At 40.0% G+C, this 11,752-nt stretch overlaps 1 protein-coding gene across 4 annotated transcripts in view; it reads left to right on the forward strand.

The window, feature by feature from the left end:
* The first annotated feature begins 20 nt into the window (after positions 1-20).
* The window catches only part of c2h4orf33 (chromosome 2 C4orf33 homolog), a 20,746-nt gene continuing 9,014 nt past the window's right edge, over positions 21-11,752 (forward strand). The window contains exons 1-7 of one of the 4 annotated variants that reach the window (XR_004660083.1): positions 407-616; positions 695-888; positions 1,972-2,032; positions 2,123-2,174; positions 2,272-2,471; positions 3,430-3,588; positions 3,621-4,059. Coding sequence is in view for 3 of the 4 variants with exons in the window: in XM_034897849.1 (XP_034753740.1) it covers positions 552-616; positions 695-888; positions 1,972-2,032; positions 2,123-2,174; positions 2,272-2,471; positions 3,430-3,526 (669 nt within the window). In the remaining variant the exon portion in view is untranslated. Of the gene's footprint in view, positions 356-405; positions 617-691; positions 889-1,971; positions 2,033-2,122; positions 2,175-2,271; positions 2,472-3,429; positions 4,060-11,752 lie in introns of those variants that run through there. The other 3 variants (XM_034897857.1, XM_034897849.1, XM_034897839.1) reach the window with 3 other exon arrangements.

Below are 11,752 nucleotides of genomic sequence, written 5' to 3' on the forward strand. Positions count from 1 at the left end.
GAAAGTGAAAAGGTTCCGCCCTGTGTCAGGAAGCTTCAGTCGGAGGATAATTCAATTCAACAAATCTAATCTTGATGTTTCAGTTTGAGTATTTGTATGACGTTTTTTGTAAACGGAAAGAGATTACGTTTTTACCCTGACAAGCTTGGCTGGTTCATAAGAACAAGAAACAAACGTATTACTAGAAAATAAGCTGGATAGAACATGGCCAAATGGTCCTATGATTGGCTAACAAAACAAGAGTGTGGTTATGCTTGCCTGTTTTTCTGTTGAGAAAACAACATTTCTTTGGTAGCGTGTCTATCTGTTGTCAAGAATTACAACAAGGTCTAATCTGAAACAACTACCTGGGCACGTAAGTTCACTTTGATAGTTGTAAGTTCTCCATATCAGGAAGTAAATTTTACTATCTTGACAAGTTATTGAGTAACAGAACTGCATATCAGCAATCGAATTTGATAACAAACTGCTTAAAGATCTGAACAGGGAGTATATTAAGACATGCACGGTTGAGAGTATTTTACCCAGTTAGTCTTTGGAGCTTTGACAACATGGGGGTAGCTCATAGACTACAGTTTCTGACACTCATCCACATTTTGCTTTGCTGTGAATCTCTGTAAGTTTGCAGTTTATTGCTGCATTGTGTCATTATGTCACATAGCAGTTTCTCATTCTGATGAAATATTTCTTTCAGTCCTTTTACAAAAATGCAGTTTTTGATCCAGCACACCTGGGATAGCAAGCCTGTGAATCATGACCCCATCAGGATCAATTTCTCCCCGGGACAAGGGGGGCTGAAGATAGAGATCTTTGGTCCCTTCTTCAATGACCCAGCAGCTCCTGCAGGGCCCCCCAGTCTGCCCTTCCCTGGACTCTGGGATTATGAAGGTGGGTAAGAAGTAGGCGCTCAGGCAATACCGAATGATACTGCACTACAGCTTTCTGAAGGATATGCATATCTGTCTCCATGGTTAGTAAAGTGATTCTAATTGTGATCTTTTAAAAGTATTATACAACTTATTTCCAAATCAATGTCTTAATCAATACTGATAGACAGAGGTTCTTTTGTAACTACTAATATACTTACTAATGATTTTTATTTTTAAAGGCCTACATGAATAATTTAGGGAATAGTTCAACATTTTTGGAACTGTATATTTGTTTTCTTGTTTAGAATTTCATATCTGTCCGGTATAAGCTCGACAAGGAGACGTACAGTATATTGTTTGAGACGAGAGATGTAGTTTACTAAAAAAATCTCACACAAAACCTAGTTTTGTACAATTTCTTTATTTCAAATCATTTATGTCTTGACAAGTAAAATTAGTTTTTAAATTTACACACATCATTTGTGAAATGCGGGCACAATTTGAACTGGACCAAATCCTAATTATTATCTCTCGTTGACTCCCATTCATATTTTTTCAGAGATAAGTCCCATGGACCGAAAGTAGAAGGGCGGGTCTTTGGGTCTCTATTGTAGTAGTGTAGCTGTTGGACTTATAACATTGTTAATGCAGTCATGATTTAGGGATTTTTTAGGCCACTGTAAAGGTGGAGATAAAATCATGAATATGGTCCAATGAGGTTGAAGAGACTATAGGGACTAGCTCTGTTTATGAGGCCATAATAGTAATTGCATTATCATTATTTTGGTGACAGAGCAATTAAACCCTGTAATGAGGTTGAGTAATAACGATCCGATCTGATTGACCTTAAGTACGTTTGATTTCGGTTAGTGGGCCCCACATATTTGACCTCATTACGATTACTTATTAGATTGGAAACCAACCCCATTATAATCTAGGTAGATCATGAGAATGCTATAAGGTGTGCCGTTCTTCATATCCTACGTGAAAGTTAATGTATTTTTAACATATTGTTGAGCTGTAACTAAAAAGAAATGACTCAAATAATTTAATGATTGTTATCATTATTTTTTCACTGATCTTTCTTTTTCATCATCATCAGTTGTGGAGTCCTTCTTCCTGGATAGTTCTACAGAAAATTACCTAGAAGTGGAGTTTTGTCCGTAAGTACAGAGCTAAGCTGTTAAGCTGCTAAGCTATATGCTTTTAGGCAATCCTAAATAAACACACAAACTGTGTTTTTTCCAATTTAGACATGGACAGCATCTGATATTATTGCTGTCAGGAGCTGGCCAAGCGTTCCAGGTAGGAAGACATCGAGGGGGTTATTGATTGGAGCAACGGTACTTTGAGTTAGATGTTTAAGTATTTCTTCTTTTTATTTCTGAAATTCTTTCTCTAGCAACAACTGCCCATGGTGTTCAATGCTACGATCGCAGGGGACAGGTGGATGGGTGAGGCTCTCCTCCCCTGGTCGTACTTCCCTCCCAAAATCAACAAGATGAACTCGTACGCCATCCATGGCTCAGAAGAGAAGCGTACATACGAGGCTCTCTACCCCATCCCCGAGGAGGAGATAGTGGAAGGCCAAAAACCCAACTTGTGAGTATGCTGATTCATATGAGTACAGTTGTTTGAGGTCACGTACTGTAGTTCATCTTTACAGACGTCATTTATAGTAAAACATTGATTTGTTTTGACGTCTAACAATTTAATATTGCACTTTCATGAAGTTGGGGAAACAGTGAATGATAGATGTATAAAATAAATAAAAGCAGCATAGGTTAAGATATCCTGTATGGGTCAAGCGCCAAAAACACTGGATCCTACATTTCCAATAATGCAAATCTATGGTGTTGTTTGTTAGACTTCCCCTTACTGGTAACATCTTCTGCACACCTCAGTTTGTAACAAAGCTTTCTGTTGCAAATTGAAAGTCCCAAGCCCCGGCCAAGATAACCCTGATGACATCATGCAGATTATTTTAATGACATCATCAGGTTTTTTTTTACCTTCCTCCAGAGCCAGGAAATACATTTTACAACTGATTTTCACAGCAGAGTTGTACTGGGAAATGCATATTTTAGATTGAGACTTTTTAATATTGTGAATATTTTTGACGTTTTTGAAGCGTTTATGTTAGAGTTTGACAAAGGAGATGACAAAGTATTGTAGGCCATCCTGCACTTTTTAGATTAGTCAAATATTAGCCAACACCTGGCTAGGTAATTACACTTAAAACTACATGTGCAGTATATGTGTGTATGACTATGCGAGTGTATATACTGTATTAAGTGGGTCAACCTTTAGCTTAGCCATTAGAGTGTGTGCCCCATGCAGGCTGGGTCCTTGGCAACGCTATGACAGCGGCCCGGGTTTGAATCCAACCAGCGGCTCTTTGATGCATGTCCCCCCCCCCCCCTTACTCTCCCCTTTCCTGTCTTCAAACAGTCCTTCAACTGTCCAATTAAAGGCCATAATAGCCAAACGAAAAAAACTATAATAGTGTGTATGTAACAGTTTTGCACATCCTATATCAAATTGGTTCTCTGTCTTTTAGCCACCGCCTGGAGTATTTCCAAAATTTTCGCCTGCAAAGCATCATGGGAGAAGATTGGGTCCAGCCAGAGTCTGGTCTGTGGCATGGAAAGTCCTGAACTTTTCAAAAACACTCTTTTTTTTTTTTTTTTCCATCTCCCTCTCTTTGTCTCTCTATTGTACACACAGACGAGCGCGCACAAACACACAGACACACACACACACACACACAAACCACGGCAGCAGGGCAAGAGTGCAAACACACAACATTGACGGAAAACAAAGGGCAATCAATCTTTATTAGTTAATGATGCCAAACGATATGACAAGGAATATGTTATCAGCTTGTCGGAGCGTATTAGCCTTTGCACACATCTGTACAAGCACACAGTCACACACGCATCACAAGGTATTAGACTTTGCCTTAATTTGCCTTGGCATAGTGTGACCTACAGTAGTTATACTCTGGATGGTGTCAAGGAATGCTCGTCTTGACATTCAGCTCCTGTGTAGCCTGTGCATTTCACTACAGTGAAATAAACCACAGCAGGTTCTTGTGATCCTTTGCCCTGACTGCTACTAGACGCACACAAACAACTGTACACACACCATTATGGAAAAATCTGTTCCTCAGAGATGAATGTTTTATCCATCCATCCGGCCACAGTGTATGAATGTGTGTGAATTCATACAATGGTGAATGGTGAATGTTTCCTGTAGATGTAAAAGCGCTTTGAGCAGTTGTTAAGACTGGAAAAGCGCTATATAAATACAGCACATTTACATTTACATTTACATCAACCAGCTCCGACTGGGGGATCCCGAAGCGTTCCCAGGCCAGGTTAGAGATATAATCTCTCCACCTAGTCCTGGGTCTTCCCCGAGGCCTCCTCCCAGCTGGACGTGCCTGGAAAACCTCCCTAGGGAGGCCCCCAGGAGGCATCCTTACCAGATGCCCGAACCACCTCAACTGGCTCCTTTCTCCGTAAAGGAGCAGCGGCTCTACTCCGAGCTCCTCTCGGATGCCTAAGCTTTTCACCCTATCTCTAAGGGAGACGCCAGCCCCCCTTCTGAGGAAATCCATTTTGGCCCCTTGTACCCTGGATCTAATTTTTTCGGTCATGACGAGATATATGTTAAAACTTTTAATTTAGTGCATTTGCAAACATCCCACTACCCTTATTGATTTCCTTTTACAAATAAATATGATAACATATTGCTGAAGGGAAGTGTGTCAGTTCTTTGGGGGGAATTGTTTGTGATACAGTGTCAGCTAATAAAGCTATGGTTCATCTTTTTGAGGAATATGTTTTGAAGCTTTCTTGCTGAAAGTTAGATGAAAAGCTTGCAATGTTGGAATACACACTCTGATCCTTTACTTACAAGAGCAGCAATGTAAAAATACGCCATACATGTAAAAGACATCCTTAAAGTTACTTTTTGTAACCTTTTAATGTTTCTGAAACTGTCTAATTTTCCATCTGATGATCATGAGTGACCTGTAACAGCAAACGAGACTACAGTGAAAATAACACTATTTTGATGTAGTTGTAACTATGGCCTCTGCCCCGGTCCAGTTTTCCCCGCAAAGACACATAATGATTTTTTTTACAGCTACACATTGTGATGGGTCATAGGTTTCAGCGTAACACTGGTAAAGCCTGTGTTAGTGTATCCAGCCAGATATATGGTAGCAGAAGATTTATTTATATAGGTCTACTTGTATTTTAATGTAGAAGTTATCGGTTGTAGTTTTGGCTGATACTGGGGCAGGGCCATCACTGAAAAATAGGAAATGAAACAAACAACAACTGACAGCTAAAAGAGAAAGTGACAGACAATGGTCTGGCTGTCAACAGATGGAGACAAATACAAGATTGTAAATTATTCAAAATCCATCCTTCAGGTATGTTATATGTCTATTTCATAACTTTACTTTCAGGTCAGTAGCTGAAACTACGCCCCCCTTCCATTTAGCACCTGGTTTTTATTCCTTTTCAGCCTGTGTTTCTGTTGGCTAGTTGTTTCTTTTCACTTGTCCCTCTGTGCTTGTGTCAAGCGTCCTTGGGTTTCATGAAATGTGCTAAAATAAGTACAAGTATACAAGTGAGTATGCTTATGTTGGTTGCTAAAACAAACTCCTAATGCTTTGGCTCGTGACACAGTGACAGTGATAATGTTGCCCAGTTTAGCTCACAATACATCCAAAGTAGGCTAAGTTTTCATAGACAATGATGCACCTGTGACTCATTCTCTTATTGTAGATTAATGATGTTCTGTCTTAGCAAAATATTCATTGCAACTATATGATCTCTTCATATTGCTAACTCTGATACAGCACTGTTAAGAAGTAGGTGTGGTAACAACCATACCACTATTGTCCAAAGTCCACAAACATGATCGTCTGAATGTGCTTTAAGTATGAAAGGGGACATTTTTTACTACAGAAAAACGATGATATAGTATTATATATGACATTGTTAGATGGTTAGTACTGTTGCAACAATGAGAGCAATGTGAAGCACCAACTTCTGGCTCTGGCTCTATAGTCAGACATGAGAACTGCTATCAACTTGTAACTTGTTATTGATAACTTGATTTTAATGAACGTCCGTATATTCAAGCGTATTTCTCAGTATGGCTTTGTGGCGACTTTGCCGCCCAGACGCTCGAGTTAAGATTATGACCTGTTCTAAAGAGTCCATCAGGTTTTCTTAAATCCTCCGTGTCCTCATTGGGTACTAGCAATTGCGTGGAGGAGGTGTGGGCGGCACATGTGCGATCACGGAAGGCTTGTGGACGCGCCAACAGTGTTGTCATTACTTAGAATTCCTCATAGGGGCAATAGAGCTTTAATTTGACTGGAATATATGTCCTCTGACTATATCAAATGATTGTATGATGTGGAAATGAAATAAAGTAGGTTGAAAGTGGCTTGGAATATTAAATTGCCTCATCTTGACACCCTGCAGTTCATCCCTTCTCATATATCAAAGTCCCTCTCACTTACTTTTCCACCTACTTTTAGAGTTGAGTTGAGATCACAGGCCCACTGATCCCCAACACACACCGGCGCACACACACATGATGATCGGGGACTCACAAATCTCTGTCTTCTCTCCATGACCCTGCTAGTCTTTTCCCCCTTGCCCCTGCTTTAGCCCCCGTGTAGATCCTACGTATTTACCAGAGGCTCGTGTTGGATCAGTGGCTGGCAAACCGCTTCTCCTGACCACGAGACAGGGGGCTGATTGATTTTCATGTTGGATGTGTTGCTTCACACTGTGACAGCCCAAAAGCCCCATATTGAGCCCTATCAGTTTTAATTGGCATTCCCGCCTTTGAAATGCATGCAGTGATTAGTCCTAGAGAGCCCACTGCTTAAGCCCCCTCCTTATCATCGCTTGCGGTGCCTTGCCACCACACTGCACACTATTCACATGCACACACACGCACATGGATTTAGCACATTTTATTTCATCGCTCCTACTAATAAAATTGTTGACCTAAAATGAGTGTCTGGACACAATAGGACAGGATCTTCATGAAACACTTTGATGAATGTATGTACCTATGCACACCCACCTGTGTGCATTCAGAAGATGTGCGTCCCCACTAAGGTTTAAACCCATTTCTCTTTAATTAGTGTAAAGAGATGAGAGGGGAGAGCAGAATAGGTAGCTGCTTCTCCTCTATCGCCAAAGCCCCGGCAGACACAAGAGCCGTCTTATCCCCCTCAGAAAAAGGGACCAGTCTGCTCTAAAACATTCAACACTAGCTTAAGGGTAATTCTGCATGTCAGAAACTCACTGGTGATCCCCACAGACCTAGTTCCTTTTTTTTTCTCTCCAAGAGACGTAGGTCCCATTTCTTCAAGTTTGAAGAGTGTTTGAGGGTATGAATGAGGATAACGTTTTGATGAAAAATAGAACACTGGGGATAAAGGAGTGATCTCCGAACATGAAAAGAGCGAGCGATTGAAAAAGTGAACACGGTAATGACTTTGTCTAGGGGTTCTGGGATAGAGACCCAAATAAAAGATTCATACCAGAGCTAATAAGATACTGGGACAGTGGGACAATTTGACGCCTTTGCAGGCTAATGCCAAAAATGGCATCAGATTTTGCAAAGCGATAGCACTTATCAACACTGTGCACAACCCAATCCTGGTCTGGCTGGCTTCCAATAGACCACATTGCATAATCAGAAGCAAACTTTGATCAGTGTTCATGTGGTGCCATTCAGCCCTAAACTGTAGGCAACATTATCCCCAATCTATTTTCCACAATGATCAAGGCTAAACCAGTCATAAAACATGAGAATACACCAACAGACCTGTGCTGTGCCAGTTTTCCAGAACAGTTGAAGGGAACAGGCTTATAATAAAGCCCTAATGGAAGGGAAGAAGGCATTCCATTGTTTCCCTGGACTAACTGAATGCTTATTAAGTCTGTCTAATTATTGTCCAACAAGTCCATCATTATTGAAAGGGCTGCAGGGGTGAAAAAAAGGAAGAGTGGTGCTGGGCACAAAGAAGATCTGGACCTGAATGCTTCTTCCGTGTATGTGTGTGTGAATGCGTGATGACACAGGTACTAATTGCAGCTGAAGCCTGGCAGTGTTGCACGTACACTGATGGCACGGTTAGAATGTAGAATGAAGCTGTAAGAGGGGAAAGCAAAGAAAATATGCAGAGCCAAGCGGATGCCAGAGAGACATTAATGAGGGCCAGACGAGTTCTACTTCTCAAAAACACTGCAGCGAGCCAGAGAAGAGAGAGAGAGAGAGAGAATGAGGGGAATGGAAAAAAGAAAGAAAGTGGAACCTAAGGGTTTCATTACAGAAGGATGTTGAACAACCTTTTCCAAACTTAGACAAGCGAGGGTCTTTTTTTCTCAAATCCACACACCCAGAGATATGCAAACATATTTCAGGTCAACATGAAGACAAATTACAGACACATACAAACAGAAAGTATAATCTACTCCAACCAGATACACACAGAATGGCCTTTGTGTTCATGAGAGCTAATATATGCATTACCATTTTCAGAGTTAATAATTAACACCTCTGCCTCATACACGCACACAAATACATTCCTATGTGTGTACTCGCGCAGATAAATATAAAGGCAGGCACTGCTGCTCATTTTGTTTGTCACAAGAGGGAATGGGATCCATATGTTATCATCGCATAAACAATAGAAACAAATGATATCAGTAAGAGGGGAAAAGTAAATTAAGCTTTCTTTGTTATCAGCACAGAATATAAATCATGAGTGTTTGCCTAATTGATTCCATTACATTCCCACCTGCCTGCCGACTTGCTCATCCATCCGTGCATTGTTTATCTTAATTTTAAGCTAGATGGATGAAAGAGGTTGCTATTGGATGTGAAGCCCGCTGAATTTCAACCTTTTTAGCGAGCACATTAATTGCCAATTAGATGTGACACACACTTATTAGAGAATATTTGTTCTTGTACAATAAGCTACCTAAGAAGTGAACTCTTGATACAGAAGTTTTCTTGTTTGGGAGATGCGAGATGGGGATGTTCCTTTGTTTTTACTAGTAAATGGACCGCATTACTTCTGAAGGTAATTTATGTGCAGCTTGATATTACTGGTCGTAAGTGAGCAAGTTCACTAACTCTTAATTGGGAAATAAATCACACTGTTGCCATAGTAACAAACACTTAAAAGTATTAATGGCATAATGAGAGAATGCTGAGAAAGTCTTAGCACATCGAGGTGGTGTGTGTGTGTGTGTGTGTGTGTGTGTGTGTGTGTGTGTGGGTGTGTGTCTGTGTGTACACACTTAAATACGTGAGTGTGTCCACTCAGGCATGTGTTTACACCCCCTCCAGCTCATTAACACAGAACCTTGTTAGTATAGCTGCTGCTATGTACTGTACATGGCATGGCGTTTTATTCCATTAGGTCTTGTTTTGTCTGTATTGCTCCTGCCGAAGGAGCTGTAGGCTTGCACATTTAAAACACTGACAAATGTTGAAATAACAATGTAGTTAATCACATATGGTGAAGCAAAAAATAATTACATCATTAGTTGTCACAGTCTACCCACCATTTCTTCCACTCAGTCCATTGCTATTATTTAAGCCCTTACTCTTTTGTTTTTTTCTCACACGTTTACCTTCAGTTATTCCTTCTACTCCTCTTATGTTCTTCTACTGTCTCCAGTCCCGTTCAGCTCATAAAATGGATGGAGGCAGAAAGGGCGTTAGCATAGAGGAGTGGGTTGGACTGGCCAAACACAATCTGGTCTAGTGCAGTAGACAATTTAATATGGACTCGCCCACAGTGCGGTTACCTCGCCGGGGCGCGTCACTAAATCTCACTTTGACTTACTATGATGGATACAGATTTGACACATCAAAAAGTGTGTGTGTGTGTGTGTGTGTGTGTTTGTGTGTGTGTGTGTGTGCTTGAGTAATCATGATGGCTACGACAGATAATCGGCAGACGGGTGAGCTGTGAGAGGCAGAAGCAATAATTATAGTATTTATCTGGGTTTATGACTGACTACGTTACATTACAAACAGATAAAAGACTGAAAATACTTTCAGTGCAGCCCATCAATCCAACACCTGCAACTCCCTTTTAAAATGGAGCAGACCATACAAGTAAGAGATGAATTGGAAATTGAAGTGAACGTCTTTGAATGCAGAAGGTGGACTGTTGGGATTTAAGGATTTAATTTGACTTGAATACAGATCTATGTGAAGATTAGCGTAAATTAACAGGGAATCCACAGAGATTATGTTTGGCCCTTGACAAAAGAGCAGGGCTGGTATGTAGCAAAAGTAGTATATAATTGTTAATTCTACATATTATTTTTATATTATACTTAAATTAAGAAGAAAATAAATTGAATTTGTTAAAGATTATTTTTAGGGCATTCTCAGTCAGCATTGTGACAGGACAGCTGAGGAAATGAAAGTGTGTGTGTGTGGGGGGGGAATGACATGCAGCAAAGGACCGCAGGTCTGATTCGAACCCTCTAGAAACGGGCACCTGCTCTACAAACGGAGCTATCTGGGACACCAGAAGTTAAAGTTGTTGTCTTGACAAACCTCAACACATCTGGAAATCATCTCTGTGCGTACACATGAACTGAAACTTCTTTCAACTGCCGTTTCAACTTCTTTCACTTGTTGTATTCGGAGGTACATTTAAACATCTTTTGATATTTTATCTATTTTGAATGTGTCACCGGCAAATTTTTCAGCTGCCAGTAAATTTTTGACTTGGCATAGATGTGCCTAAAGATTAAGATTTCGTCTCAGCTCTCAATTATTTAGGAACAGTTGGTGCTGTCAGACATTCAACACACACTTTCTAACAGCAAAGATGCATCATCGGCAGCTGATGACAGACACATGGGCTGTCCAACAAAACATGAGACAGACCCATAGTCTCTTGTTTAGACAATTTGGAAATTTAAAGTAGACAAGCTTAAAATTTTTAGTTGAGCCAACGTCTATTTTTTCATGTTGTCAAAAGTTGTACTGTAAGATTTGATTAGCAGTATTTAATGTATTTATGGTAATGTGGTTCCAGCCTTAACAAGCCTGCGCCAGAACATTCCTCAAATTAATAGTATGAGGTTTCTCTGGGGATTTTTACCCCCAAAACAATGTATAAATGGGCCTGATGCTAACATTCTAACAACCATTACCAATTATAAAGGCCAATGACAAATATGTCAGCTGGTTCTATAAATACAAGAATTGTGAGATCAGAGTTTGAAAGAGAATAATAACAAAGCACATACATTTACCAGTAGACTTGTTTTGAGGTTGACTAACTTTTTCACAGCTAAATGGAATTCAACCATCTTTTATTTATTATTATTATTCATCATCATCATTATATTTGTGTGCTTTTCCTATTGTCACATGTCAAAATGTCTCCTGTGAACAAGGCCTAATGGTCTTAAGACCATTTCTTAGAGATTCTATTCACACCATGCAGGGCTTTAAGTCAAATAAAAATAAATACTAGGCCTACTGCTTTTACTACAATCACTACTAGTGCTGCCAATAATGCTACAGTGGCTTGAGAAATTGTTAATGCCTTAATTATTTTTAAAAAAAATAGGAAAATCCAACCTTTTAAGGACACCAATTTTCTTTGTAAATAAATAATGTATTGTAAATATAACATACCCTTAACCATACCTAGAGATTGGCATGTTTTTATTTCAGTTAGCTTAATACCTATTAATAGCTTTGATTTGCATTGAGCGATGATCTAATGGAAAGTTCCCCATGGCTATCTCTAAGTATGGTGAAGGGTATGTGATGATGGGGGGGGGGGGGGGGGG

This window comes from Etheostoma cragini, chromosome 2, assembly GCF_013103735.1.
Source record: "Etheostoma cragini isolate CJK2018 chromosome 2, CSU_Ecrag_1.0, whole genome shotgun sequence".
Taxonomy (NCBI): Eukaryota; Metazoa; Chordata; class Actinopteri; order Perciformes; family Percidae; genus Etheostoma; species Etheostoma cragini.